Source organism: Pristis pectinata, chromosome 23 (assembly GCF_009764475.1).
Source record: "Pristis pectinata isolate sPriPec2 chromosome 23, sPriPec2.1.pri, whole genome shotgun sequence".
Classification (NCBI taxonomy): Eukaryota; Metazoa; Chordata; class Chondrichthyes; order Rhinopristiformes; family Pristidae; genus Pristis; species Pristis pectinata.
The window spans coordinates 5,583,247-5,597,653 of record NC_067427.1 but is presented as its reverse complement, the minus strand read 5'-3'; the positions used below and the strand labels follow the sequence as shown (position 1 = coordinate 5,597,653).

At 41.5% G+C, this 14,407-nt stretch overlaps 2 protein-coding genes across 2 annotated transcripts; one reads left to right on the top strand and one right to left on the bottom strand.

Moving 5' to 3' along the window:
* Positions 1-1,095: 1,095 nt before the first annotated feature.
* On the bottom strand, positions 1,096-6,953 carry arpc5lb (actin related protein 2/3 complex, subunit 5-like, b). Its single transcript, XM_052036952.1, has 4 exons — positions 6,625-6,953; positions 4,816-4,888; positions 3,518-3,694; positions 1,096-2,889 (listed from the first exon to the last, which is right to left on the bottom strand). The coding sequence occupies exons 1-4, from the start codon at positions 6,762-6,764 to the stop codon at positions 2,827-2,829; spliced, it is 453 nt and encodes a 150-aa protein (XP_051892912.1). The 5' UTR covers positions 6,765-6,953; the 3' UTR covers positions 1,096-2,826.
* A 242-nt stretch (positions 6,954-7,195) lies between these two features.
* Positions 7,196-13,121, top strand: rpl35 (ribosomal protein L35). Its single transcript, XM_052037187.1, has 4 exons — positions 7,196-7,233; positions 10,172-10,308; positions 10,641-10,722; positions 12,933-13,121. The coding sequence occupies exons 1-4, from the start codon at positions 7,231-7,233 to the stop codon at positions 13,080-13,082; spliced, it is 372 nt and encodes a 123-aa protein (XP_051893147.1). The 5' UTR covers positions 7,196-7,230; the 3' UTR covers positions 13,083-13,121.
* The last annotated feature ends 1,286 nt before the right edge of the window (positions 13,122-14,407 follow it).

Here is a 14,407-nt window from a genome sequence, read left to right as displayed (position 1 = left end):
AAACTAAGAATGAGAGAATCAAAGTAAAGTTACCGAAAAATATAGCAACAGCGTGGAATTAGCTGAAGATGGGGCGTTAGTAGGCATTGAGACATTTTAGAACATTACGTAGTGCTTTAATCAAAACTTTATGGGAACTGCTAAAGTGATATAAACTGTAACAGTTTTCAGTAGTTGGAGAAATTTAGAGCTGTTGGGAAACTGATGGTGCTTGGCCTGAAGATTAGAGCCAGGGTGTTGGAGGCAAAGTTAGGAAATGCCTCAACCTGCTAAGGTTGGTGAGCTTGGAAACCTCATGCACTGACAGCAATTGAGCACAGGTCAGTTAAAATAAATGGATGGGTTTCTGTCAAGCAAGCACATTAAAATGGTATGAGACAATGGCAGGTATGTGAAATTCTGTTGCAATATTTCAATGAATGGTAAGAGGCATCGAGGCCACCTCCTGTTCAGTCTGATTGTCAAAGGACAGAGGTTTACAGAGTGTTACATTGGAAGTATTCTATTCTGCCTTCTGGGTTTACAGCTGCATATTAAGTAGCAATTGTCAGATTTTTTTTTTAACCAGCATTGAAATTTTGTGTTAATGTGTTAAATTATCCCATTCTCTTTTCACACTAACCCTTATTTATGTATATCATGCCTTTCACTACTTCAGGACATCCATATTAGTAATGATGGAGAAGTGATGTCTTTATACATAGAGGAAAACACTAACTGCTCTCTCAAATATATATGTTGAAGGTTTTATCCTGGCAACATGACTGATTTAGGTCTACATGGTGTGAACCTGAAATAAATTCACATTGTACCCTTTCAGCCATCATACCCACACTAAGTGTTTAGTTCAGTTGTTGCTGCAGGTCATTGTTTTATAATTAGCTTTACTAAATTAAGTGATGCCAAAAAAGGACCAATTGAATTATTTTTAAAAAGTTAATTTACCCAGAACACTGAATTAGGATAATTTCCATTCAACAATGGTCTATTTAAATAATGTGATCAATTATTGTGAATGGAGTTTCTAGTTTATTGGCTGACATCTGCTGTTAACACACCACCATACCCAAGCACAAGTTTCAACCATGACAACAATTTTCATTTTTAATAGTGCCTTTAATGTAGAAAGACAATCAAAGGCGCTTCATTGGTATAACTGGACAAAGTAAACACCAAGCCAAAGCAGACTAGGAGTGATCAAAAACTTGGGTTGTAAGGAGATGGCAAAAGTTTAAGGAGGGCGTGTAGGGTCTTGGTTGCTACTCATAACTAGATGGGATAAGAGAGAAGAGGCCAGTCATTCTCGAACCAGGTTTTGAGATCTCTATTTGAAAGATGTGCTAAGCCACCGTTAACCTGCATGCAGTACAGGTGCTTGGGAAACCATGTTAAAAAGTATTTTTCTAACAAAAAACAGAAAAAGTGACTATCTGATGTCAATGTGCATGGCTTTGAAACCAGTCCAGCTGGTTTGTAGTTTACTATGAGAAGTATTAGTTCAGCAGCACTCCTCATTGGCAGGGTGAGGCAGTTTAAAATCAAAGTTTACCAAAGAAGGCAGACAATTTTCTCTGCATCTTAGGTTAAATATACAGCCAATCTCAACTGTGAGCAGGGTAGCTGAAAAGAAGTGAAAGAATATAGAACTTGCAGAAAGGGGTATCATCTCAATGGAATAAACATGTAAAGGCCACTTGTCGTCCTTTTTCATAATATACATTTAAACCAGTTTATAGTTTAATACATTTTTGGAATAGCAAAGTCATGCCTACAAATGCAATACACATACAGCTGAAGCAAAATGTTTCCTAAAATTCCCACCAAATCTGTTGGAAAAACTTCTGGTAAATGTTTTTGCTCAACTAGAGAATGGAAATAATTGTCATAAAAATTACCTCTACAGAAGTTAAGTTTGACCAAAGCCATCATACTACAGCAGGGTAACATTTTCATTTCCCCATCTCAGCCACTGTTCTGAGCAAAACACTTCAGTGCCAGTTCTATGCATTATTAGTAGGGACTGTCAGCCACCGACTTGGTTTAAGATTGTTCTTTTTCTTTTTAAAAAACTTAAAATTATGAATTAGCCATGAAGGTTATTGATGATGCACCAAGGGAGCATTTACTCCAGCACAGAATGTGTTTAATGTGTTTACACTTGATTCCACTCAGTAGGCATTTTCTCACTGCTTCCTTCAAAAAAAAAATCAGAAATCAAACTAGTTTTTGACGTATTATGATACAACAAAAGCTATCCACTAAAAATGATCCAACAGTTTTATTTTGCAGCAGGCACTTTACAATAAATCCATCAGTGGCAATTCAGTTAATAATATTGCCATATGTATAATACTAAGTCTACCCAACTGTACAAACAAAAGTGGAGTGACCCAAAGAAATAATGCGTAATACTGCATGTACTGACACTGAAGTCTTAGTCCACCAGTACTCTGTGGCACAAAATTTTGGGTAAAATCCCCAACACTCTACAACACAAACAGCACAATGTCATATCATTGTTTTTCCATTGTGTGAATGTGTCTTTATTAGTTACTATTTGGTTTCAAAACATTTCCAAAGGTAAAAGCAAAAATGGTAAAGAAACTTAGGATGTGCAAGACCTTGCATGTCATACTTGGCCAAAACATAGTAACACAAACTTTTCACCACAACCTATTATGATAAAAAGAGCATTCCAACAGTTTATTTTCAAAATAATTTCATTTAATATGAATTAATCTTTAAAGATGGGTTCAGATATTTCTCTTCCGCTGTTCCTTCCTCCTACTTTTCAGCAGCTTTCCATCCATGTGAATGTATTACTTTTCAAACAGTTTTTCTTGCAGTGAGAACTCTTACTATGCAGCCTACTCCACCCACCGCTAATGCCTATGAAGAGAAGGGAGATGTTCAAGTTTTACACTAAAAACAGTGCAACTACATACGGCACATTCACACATTTAGCCACACAAGTATTTTGATGTGATAACTCTCCACTCTGGAACCAGCATTTCACAAATTACATCCTTATTCCCAAAGTGACTCACAAACAGTTAAGTCCATTAGTCAATTTGTGCACAGCAAGGTTCTACATTATAAATGAATGATCACAGAATGCTTGTTGGTGCTTGTATAAGGAAGAATGCTGTCCAAGAGATTCAAACTCCCCACCCAAGAAATATTAGATCTATCAGTAGTTAGCTCAAGTTTTTCCATGGTATTATTAAACTTGACTCTCTGTACATTAAAGTGTGGACCTCAATTATGTGCTCCTTTATGGCACACAGCCAAGCCACACTCTAAGCCATCTAGTTACAGCAAGAACATTTATTCAAAGTGTAATGTTAATTTTATCTTGGCCTACTTTCTCCATGTACATTTTATCTAGCAATTAATGATCAAAATGGCAGCAGAATGAAACTGCCTGCAACTTTCCTGTCAAATTTCTAGAGATAGCATGTTTTGGAGTAAATTTTCAAAGCAAAACACAATTAAAGACACAAAGAAATTGATTTACCTTTTCATGCCACTGCAATAATATCGCACTACTGTTTTCTGTGGGTTTTTCAAAGCCTTTATAAATGTACTTCATTAAAAGGTCAACACCATTTCTATCTAATGACTTTACCGCTTGTTCTATTTCACTACTTTTAAAGGATGTAAGGACTTTGAGAACTATTCCCTGTGCCCGCTCCTGTGAATGAAAAGAAAAAAAAAATAATTTTGTGCATTTTAACTATGATTGAAATATGAACTATGCTGCACATCTAAATCAATGAAACGATTTCTAGTCCTAACATTGCAAGATCAACTATCAATGATTGTGACAATTGTACCAAATAGCAGGAAATTTAAATGAAACTTTGGGGTTTTTTTTGGAATATGGTAGCTTACTTCTTACTTTTTTTTTGTTCAGTTGACAAACTTGCATCATACTTTCCCCAAGATCCCCATGAATTTGTGTCAAACCAAGTTCTTTTTGGATATTAGAATTACTCCCAATTCAAAAACCTGAACTTTCCTGGGGATGAGGAGAGAAAGAGTACAGGAGGGCAGAGATAAAAATACAGGAAGTGTTATAGGTGATTTTGAACACAAGTTTACAGGGCTTGTACTAACTAGAGCAAAAAGGAGGCATAATCAATTAAGTTATTAATCCAAGTGCCATTAACTGAAATCTGGCAAAGTTCTAAACCGGGAGGCAAAGTTGCCTCTGTCTATGCCTCCTGTTGCCTCGGTAAAGCAGCCAGCATAATCAAAGACCCCATCCACCCGGGTCATTCTCTCTTCTCCCCTCTCCCATCAGGCAGAAGATACAAAAGCCTGAAAGTATGTACCACCAAGCTCAAGGACAGCTTCTATCCTGCTGTTATAAGACTATTGAACGGTTCCCTAGTACAATAAGATGGGCTCTTGACCTCACAATCTACCTCGTTATGACCTTGGACCTTATTGTCTACCTGCACTTTCTCTATAACTGTGACACTTTACTCTGCATTCTGTACTGTTTTACCTCGTGCTACCTCAATGCACTGTGTAATGAATTGATCTGTATGAACGGTATGCAAGACAAATTTTTCACTGTACCTCAGTACAATAATAAGTCAATTCAATAAAGCAGCAAAACAAGAAATATTATTGCAATAATACAGATAGAGCTACAGGACGTTTATCTTTGTAAAGTAAATGATCAGGTAGATGATTTGTTCAAGATAGACATTCTTGGAGACAAGCTAATGCATTTTTGAGTATATTTCCATGCATAACAGCTCTAACATTTCAACACTGGGGGGAAAAAAAATCAGCTTTAAATACCTTGACTGCTTGATTCTTCATGTTAACTGGAGGGTTCCTTAAAGCTGCATGGAATGCACTAAGCATGTCACCTGTTCATTATTACAGGTCAAGGAAGATTAAGTTGTATCTCACGGACGAGTTGGGCTGAAGAGCTCATTTCTGTGCTGTATAACGCTGTGAGTCAACCACTGAAAGCCAAGCTGTTCTTTAGGTATAAATTTATATGTGAATTAACAGTGTGGGATGAGTTACCTATGTCAGTTATATACTTTACTATTTCACATCTGTATTTAAATTAAATCCCTTTGAATACCAAGCAACGTCAATCACCAATCACGATGCATAACAGTATCAATTTCCCCAATATATAGTAAATCCTTTATTCCTTAAACCACGATCAAATGGCTCAATACAAAACTATGCCATCACAGGTTTTCAGGATTTCTTGAAAAATTAAATGATTAGTCCTTCAGTGTAATACTATTTTCCATCTAGAAAAGTACTTCTGTTCAATTATAAAGTACTGCACAAAATAGTGTCAATTTTGGCTCTAACAATGTTGGGGAAGGTGCAAGTCATGTCAAACAACACGAAAGAGACTTTTCTCCTTTAATTTAGATCACACAATACTTATGCTGCAGATGGACAATGTCAAGGTCACAAGTGCAGCCTTATTTGCACAGAGCATAATAGTCCCGACTTTAGCCACTTAAATGTATAAGAAATAGCAAGTGATAAAATAAGGTACACTTAAGATGCAAGGGGAGGAAAGAAAGGTGAATTAAATACCTCTTGGAACAATTGACTAGGTGTGAGACTCCTCATGGCTCCTTCTCTCAACCTCCAAGGCTGAATATCATGTAAAACTGATAAAAACCTGTTCTTAAGATACCAGTTACCTCCTGTAAAACGCTGCACTGATCCCTTCATATTTGCTGGATTTATACTATTACTTCATGACAAACTTTAATGGGGAGGCTCACGATAAGATGGTAACCATTCCAGTTTTAGCTGCATCTAATCGCCCATCTGTTCATGGAGAACCAAGTGCATGATTTAAAAAAAACATTTTACATCTTAACGCTAAACCTTAGGTGAAACACTTGAACAAACATCAAGTAGTATAGGGAATCAAAATCAAATCTGAAACATCAACTAATCACCAGCAATCTGAAACTGTTTCTCTCTGCCTGGCCCGGTTGAGCATTCTATTTTTGTTTTACAATCACTTTTGCAACAAAAGAAACGCTGGAAATAGCACGTCAGGCAGCATTAGTTTAATACATGTCTGCTTTCTAAATTTTTTCATTTCTGAAAGAGAGTCATGAAACTGTTACCCTCTTCACAAATGTTACCCGAGTACCTCCCAACATTTTCTGCTTTTATTTCATATTTCCAGCAATTGCTTTTCGATACAAGTCAGGAAAGTTGAGGATTCTTGTGCATTTAAAATCAGTGAAACAACACGACTGCAAACCAGAAGTGAGACATCCTGAGGTATGCGAGGGTGGGGACGCCCCGGGTTAATCCGCCCTGTTCCCGGGCGCTGTCACCACCTCGGGGCTTTGAATTCATTCACAGGATGTGGGTGTCGCCAGCGGCTAATTACCCGACTGAGACCCACAACCTTGTCCAGTGGGGAGGGCGAGCCCCACGGGCAGGTTCCCACCCCCTCCCCCGACAACCCGCTGCCGACACCCGCACACTCCTCTATTGAACTGCAATCCGGAGGCGCGGGTGGGACTCGAACCCCGGTCTCCGGGTCACCAGTCCAACACCTTAACCGCTAGGCCACCGCGTCGCCGTGAGCCGCCCCGCGAAGGATATTGCCTGATGAAGCCGTCCACCTCCCCGGAGTCGGGGCCCTGCTGCTCGGCCGCCTCCTCCTGCTCGTCCACGAACTTGTTCTCGTCGTACTCGTCGATGTCGACTTTGCGGAACCGGTTGGACAGCGTGTTCCTCGCCATCTCCCGCTCGCCCGCCCTGCTGGATCGCCCAAAGCCCGAGCGTCAACCGGGACGATTCCCTCTCCTCCTCCTGCTCCTCCGCCGCCCCTCCTACTGAACCGGCGGCCGCATCCAAAGTCGCGGCGGCTGCCGACTGCCCCGCTCCAAACCGGGCCCGCTCCAGCTTCGCCCTGGAACCGGAAACTGCCTCAGGACTCTATTAGAAGGGGAGAGTGTAAAATAACAGAATAAAAAAATGAAGCTTATCATGGGTGTTCCTGCAATAGGTTATTTGAAAATATATTATTAATACTACTGAAAGGAGCTGTTGGGATGGGTTTAGAGTTAAAGATTTGAACCCCGATTATGTGTTTCAGATCCTGCTGGCGTTCCCCCCCCGCCTGCCGCGGCAGGTGGTAGAGCCGGTCACGTGGTAAGGCAGGCCCCGCCCCCCTGCCCGCTCCCTTTCTGCGCCTGCTCCGACAACATGGTAGGGAAGGCGAGCGGGGAGCGGGCGGTCGCGGTACAATCCGACCCCATCCTCGGTCCCCGGCAGCGGCCGAGCCCCGCCGTCCTCCTCCATCCGCGCCCCCACCCCCGTCCCACTGGCCGCCGCTGCTATTGGTGATGGTTTGTGTGTGTGGAGGGGGGAAAGGATGGAATGTTCGATAGGTCCCGGCTGGGGTTTGCAAATGGCGGCGACGGGGCGGCCTGAGCTCCGGGGCCCCGGCGTCCCGCCTCGGACCGGGGCCGCCGCTGGAGTCCGACCCCGGCGCCGTGGAACAACCTCGATGTGGACGGCGGGGGCTGCGTTCAGTGCGCCGGGAGGGGACCCTTGCCCAGGAAAGGGGTGGGAGGGAGGCTCTGAGGGGGTTCCACTGCCCCGGTGATGGGGCTGGAGGGGGTTCCACTGCCCCGGTGATGGGGCTGGAGGGGGTTCCACTGCCCCGGTGATGGGGCTGGAGGGGGTTCCACTGCCCCGGTGATGGGGCTGGAGGGGGTTCCACTGCCCCGGTGATGGGGCTGGAGGGGGTTCCACTGCCCCGGTGATGGGGCTGGAGGGGTTCCCTCACTGATTTAGTGAGGTAGAGCAGCGGGGGTGGTTACATTCTCAGTGTTCAGCCTTTGTTACTGCTGGAGTTTAAAGGATAGAAATGCAGGAAGAATCTGGAATTGTTAGAAACATTCTGCAAGTCAGACTATCTGTGGAGAAGGAGTTGATGTTTCAGGTCAAGGACCCTTCATGATCATTCTGGCATTAACTTTCTCAGTAGGGTGTAGTGAGGGGGGTGTTCTGCCTTAGTAATTGAAGGTGGGAGCTTGGGGCTAAGAGAAGGGATGAGATGGGAGGAATGGGATGGAAACTTTTTAGGCTGATGTTTGATCTTTCTTATCCAAGATGGCAGAGGTGTTGGAAGGGGATTGGGTGTTGGAAGAGGTTTGATGCCTTGATAGTTGGTGGGAATAGTTGTAAGTTGCTGCAATTTGGGTATTGGTTTATTATTGTCACTTGTACCGAGGTACAGTGAAAAGCTTGTCTTACAAACTGATCGTACAGGTCAATTCATTACGCAGTGCAGTTACATTGAGTCAGTACAGAGTGCATTGATGTAGTACAGGTAAAAATAGTAACAGTACAGAGTAAAGTGTCACAGCTACAGAGAGTGCAGTGTAATAAGGTGCAAGGTCACAACATGGTAGATCGTGAGGTCATAGTCCATCTCATTGTATAAGGGAACCGTTCAATAATCTTATCACAGTGGGGTAGAAGTTGTCCTTAAGTCTGGTGGTACGTGCCCTCAGGCTTCTGTATCTTCTACCCGATGGAAGAAGAGAGAATGTCCTGGGTGGGTGGGGTCTTTGATTATGCTGGCTGCTACACCAAGACAATGAGAGGTAAAGACAGATTTTCTTGTGAATGGTGAGATATTGGGAAACTAATTGTTGTTACTGTGTTTCCCCTGCTGTGAAAAGGCTTTGAGAGTCTATATGGTTTTGATGAAGTGTTCCTTTCTGCGATTGATATGTGATGAGTACTGGTGGTATGTGTCAATGGCACTGGTTTGGCTGTGGATCTGCAAGACTGATGTGGGATAAGTGTAGTTGGCTGAACAAGTGCTGAGTATTCCAGCCTCCTGTAGATTTGATTCTTGCAATGGCAGAGACCAGAAGATAAGAATTTTCATTTTTCATTAACAGGGAATGTGCATCTCTAGCAAGACCAGTTTAGGATTGCTCATTCCTAATGCCTTTGAGAAGGTGGTGATGAGCTGCCTTCATTAAACCAAAGACCATAATTTTACTCTTAGGAGATTGGTGGGTAAGGAGTGCCAGGGTTTGGGCCCACTGATGAATGAGCAGCAGCATATTAGTATGACGTGGAGTTGCTGCTGTGCCCATGGACTTGATGCCTTTGTTCTAAATGGTAGAAGTTGTGTGTTTGAGAGGTGGTATCCAAAAGCATTAGGTGAGTGTTTGCTGTGTATCATGTAGATTGCGTTCCATGCTGGCGGTGAAGGATTATAAATGAATATTTGAAGTGGTGAATTGAACATCAGTTAACCAAATATACAGTAAAACTAATAATCTGGCATGCTTGGGACTTTGGCATAGACCTGGCAGATTTTCTGGTCTGTTGGATGTTGTTTGTATTGTCACTCTGATGAGTCGAAAGGGAGTGTGGGAGCTAAGGCCTTGGTTTGGCATCTTTCTCACCACTGGGGTTTACAGAAAGCAAATTGTCAGAGTTTTATTGTACTTTGTCCCAGATGGTGTGAAGCTTTGTTACTGTTGGAGCTTAAAAGGCAATAAACAGAGGATGGAAAGTCCAAAGCCTGCAGGTGCTGGGAATGGTCAGCAAGTCGGGTAGTATCTATGGAGAGAGAATGGAGTTAACATTTCGGGTCTGACGTTAACTGTTCCTCTTCACGGTCTGGCCTGCTAAGTTGAGGGTAGGCTGGCTAAGCTTGTTTCTCCTTGAGCCCACAAGGTTAATGGATGATGGAATTGATGTCTTGAGTAAAGGATGTGGTAGGGTGGATGCAAAGAAATGATCTTCAGATGGGAGAAATCCAAGACCATCTTAAAATTAGGATGTAGCTGGTCGGGAGCAGTAGAAATTAGAAAATGATGCAACATGGAATGAGATCCTTGAATCCACTGTGTCTGAGGCAGAATGAACCTGAAGTTCATTGCCCAATCTGTGGCCAGATCACACAAAATTTTGGAATTAGTAGCTTTGTTGGGTAAGGATCAATAATGGGTAAATGGAGTAGGATTACATGATTGAACTAACTTGACATGCTACACATTCTGCTCTTTATGTAAAAGCATCTTCTGTTACCTTTGGAGTTTTTGTTGCATAAGGATTATCAGTGGCCTCTGTTAGAGCCTTGGTCGGTGACAGTAACACGTCTGTTCCATAACAGGCAAAAATCAAGGCACGTGATCTGCGTGGCAAGAAGAAGGAGGAGCTCCTGAAACAGCTGGATGACCTCAAGGTTGAACTTTCCCAGCTCCGTGTTGCTAAGGTAACAGGAGGAGCTGCATCAAAGCTTTCCAAGATGTAAGTAAAAACAGAGGATGTATTGGACGAGCCAGTTTTTAAGATGCAACAAATCAAATCCTGCTCAAAGTCTAGGTCCATAAGATCGTAAAGATTTGAAAGAATTTGCTGCTGTGCTTAGTGGACTTGAAGCAGGTGCCACCAATGTTTTCTCAAGGGCTTAGTACTGTAGTTTTATACCTTGTGATTGGTGCAAGTTACCCATGTTCGTATTTGTTGGGCTGTGAACTGAACCAGTGCGTGTGGCTTCCTCAGCCCTGAAGCCCTGATACTTGATGAGACGTGTGAACAGCTGTAATGATTTTTCTTTTAATTTCCCCTCACACCTGTAGCCGTGTCGTGCGCAAGTCCATTGCTAGAGTCCTTACTGTCATCAATCAGACACAGAAGGAGAACTTGAGAAAATTCTACAAAGTAAGTTGGACTGTTTTTGTAATGTGCCTTCTAAACATGATCCTGCGATGGTGTATGTAAAATGGGAGAGAAAATGATGTACCCTAGTAGTTTGGAGCATTATTGTTCAGGAGTAATGGACTTATTATTTTGTCCACTACGTAACTGTCCAAGCTGTGGAATCATCTCTTGCGAGATGACGCTCCTTCCTGGTATTCCTTGTATGTTGTTTGATAATGCTTCTGTGAATTATCTTCGGATATTTTTCTGCATTCAGGGTCCTATCTATACAACTCTAGATTTTCAGCGTGAGTATTTTCCCTATTGACTTGAATTGTATTATGTTAACCCCCAACCTGTCATCCAACTGTAACACAAACTTTTGCCGTTTCCAATGACTGTCAGAGCTGTATGCATGAGGTAACTTGTATGAGTACCCTGTGTGTTTTCCCCTTACTCTAAGTCCAAACAAGCAATGGGGAAATTGATGTTTGTCACTCTTTGCTGGGTTCTATTGCTGTTCCTTTTATAATCTATTTCAAAATTTCTTGATTGAAATTGTATGAAAGATGCCATTTATTTATATAGCATTGTATGGCTTTTGTGTTGTATGTGGGGTGGGGAAGGATTAGAATTACTGATTTGCTAATGGAGAGAGTGCAGAAGTGGTGCTCCTGCTAAGCATGTCCCAGCTTAATAAACTTTTTTAATTGTAGCAGAAATTTAAACTCAAATTTATTCTGGCCTCTAATTGGTTCTACTCCTACAAATACTACACAGATTTTTTGGAATACAGAATTAGTTCTGAAAGGGTAAGTTTGTGCTTCCAGCCACATGGTTGTACCCTGTGGTTGTAATTGGGTGAAATTATCCATTTTTAATAATTTTGGAAAAATTTAATTTCTTAGAAATAGTGATTTGGATTGCAAGGTTGAAAATATTGGCGGTGATCTGAACCTAGATGTTTTTACAGAAATCTGTCCTTCATTAAAGTTTTTGTATTCAGTAGAAAGTGGGATTGTCCACAGCGATGGTTCTGTTACTGGGTCACGCTTTTCAGCTAGGCACCAATTCATTCCTCCTTTGTATGTAGGAACAGATGTTCTGATTTTAAGAGGTCATCATTCACCCCCCCCCCCCCCCCGCAAAAAACTACGGAGTTTCTTAAGGGGCCTGTTTTAAAAATTCTCTGGAAATTGGAGCGTTTAGAATTGGTAATTGAAAATCAGGAACTTAATGTGTGGATCACAAAGTTGTTTCCTTTCCTTCTGGGTCCTCTGTGTCTTGGCATGCTGACCCACAGAAAACTTGGCCACACAGTACTATCCAGAGCCATGCAATGTACAGGCAGTCCCCGGGTATCATAAGGGTTCCATCCCTAAGAATTATCTATAAGCCAATTTCTAATGTTGTTTGTAGATATTCATTTCATTATTTAAAGAATTACAGCAAGTGTATGTAATTTCATGGAATAATCACCCTAATGCTACCCATAATTAATATATATACTGTCTGGTCACTAATGAATACCATGAAACTTTTTATTATTACCTTGCAAGATGCTCTTAAAAAAATGTATGGGAGAATTTGTGTAAAGGCAGGTCATTTGTAACCTGGGGAGTCCCTGAATGTCCGGATATTACTTGTAATTTTCACTGGATGTAGGACCTTCACTGTCCACGTGCCTTCGTGTCTCCCATGAGGCTTCCATTACAGGACTTGTAGGGTTGCCATTTTGTGGCATCTTGTCAAATGCCTTTTGGGCTTCTAAGTACACTACATCTACTTGTTCCACTCTATCAACCCTTTGCTGTGTCATGAAAGAATTTGACCACATTTGTTAAACGTGAGTTGCCCTTCATAAAACCATGTTGACTAGGTTTATGTTCAGCTTTTCTAAATGATTAGTTAGTTATTCTTTGATCATCTACCTGCCATGTTCACATGTCACAGCCAAGGAGGCAAACTATAAAATTGCGCTTGAGTAAATGGAGAACCTGAGACGAGTCTACCGATGAATGGGTTAGACTGTGTAAAAGTAAATTAACGTGTGTGAATTGTATTCCTGTTCTGTCAGAATGGTGGAATCGGTGTATGTGTTTGCTGTCTTGGTGCCTTTTGGTTTATTGGTGATGTGTGAAAGCCTGCGGTGGGAAAGGTCAGTTTGATGTGTTGGTGAGTTATAAAGTACTGAGCTGAGTTTGGTGACTAAAGTTATCCTTTATTCTTAGGGCAAGAAGTACAAGCCTTTGGATCTGCGGCCCAAGAAGACCCGAGCCCTGCGCCGGCGACTAAACAAGCATGAAGAGAGTTTGAAGACCAAGAAACAGCAAAGGAAAGAGCGTCTGTACCCCATGCGCAAATATGCTGTGAAAGCATAAATGTTCACCCACAGGCGTCATTAAATTTAAGAAAATGCTCATGTTTGTTTCAGCACATTGAATGAGTTTGTTGCATTTTCCTAATTAAAAGGAGTTAGAGTGAATTGAGAGGATTGAGAAATACTGCACTTGTCCTATCCCGTTGTCAGTCTGCTGGTGTATGTGCCCTGTTTGCAGTAATTTTGGGAAAGGTTTGAGGAGAGAAATCGTTATCTGTTTGCACAACTAATAAATTCTCCAAAGAACCTTCAACAAATCACTAACTTAAAGGGACAGTTGATTAACTCATCAGGTATTTTTTAGGATTGAATTCAGACTGCATGGTTTGCTGGCATTGGTTTGAGCACAGTAACATCCTGCCATCTATGCTAAAACTAGCAGTAGTCTAGAAATCCAGCAACTGTAGTAGCACTGGAATTGTTCCATGGTAACCAGGCAGCATACTGCAATCACTCTTTTCTGCAGATTGTACCGGCCAACACAGTTGCTTCAGCCTTGTCAGTTTCTGAACTTGATGGATCATCTATGATTGGTGCAGATATTGTTCATTGGCTAATGTGATTCATCCTGTCTGTTTAAGGTAGAAAGACAGTGATCTGTGTATAGGCTCAGAGCTCAAATCATCTGCTACTGGAATGAAATTGATGGGGAAAAGGCAACCATTAAAAGGGGTTGCTTCTGAAGATATTTTGGGAGCAACCAATAGGACCTACTTTCTAGTGTATACATTTGCATTGTATTTGTACACCACTGACCTTGTAGATATATTTTTGAATGGTATTCAGGAAGACTTGGTTGCAGTTGGAAAAGTTTTTCTTTTACGATTTCAGGATATGAATAAGATTGGGAGGGAAAAGTTTATATTTTTGTTGAATACAAAAATCATATATAGTGGGTATGAGAGATTCCATAAAGCATTTGAGGTGCTGTTTAAGAAAGTAGCCATGATAACTTGGCGTGCTGATGTCAAAAGGAGGATTGAAGTAAATGATTGTGTTTGACAGGGTGTAGACTCCTGCTCCAGTGTTAATTTTCTGTTCTAGTTGAGATGGTTGCAAGGCGGTTAAGTTTAATGGTGCAGGGGGCGTGAACGATTCCACTCAACTTGTGAAAATAGCTGTCTTGATTTTGTCAGTGGGTAATGTCAGCAAACCAGGTACTATACTGTCAGGGAGAAAGGACTAAACTGAAGTTCATTGGCAGATGCACAAAACAATGTATGTTTCAGAAAAGTTAATGCCTATAAATAGTTCATCTCTTAATGTATTAAGGATAGATTGGAAGAAGTTTTCAGATACATCTGGATGCTTTAAAAGTGATCTAAG

Bases quoted from the DNA above. Each gene is read 5' to 3' on its own strand.
- rpl35 (XM_052037187.1), top strand. The intron at 10,309-10,640 runs GTAAGTAAAAAC...TCACACCTGTAG, and splicing joins GCATCAAAGCTTTCCAAGAT to CCGTGTCGTGCGCAAGTCCA. The intron at 10,723-12,932 runs GTAAGTTGGACT...CTTTATTCTTAG, and splicing joins ACTTGAGAAAATTCTACAAA to GGCAAGAAGTACAAGCCTTT.
- arpc5lb (XM_052036952.1), bottom strand. From the start codon at position 6,764: ATGGCGAGGAACACGCTGTCCAACCGGTTCCGCAAAGTCGACATCGAC. The intron at 4,889-6,624 runs ATATCCTTCGCG...GTAATAATGAAC, and splicing joins GTGGACGGCTTCATCAGGCA to AGGTGACATGCTTAGTGCAT. The intron at 3,695-4,815 runs GTATTTAAAGCT...TTTCATTCACAG, and splicing joins TGAAGAATCAAGCAGTCAAG to GAGCGGGCACAGGGAATAGT.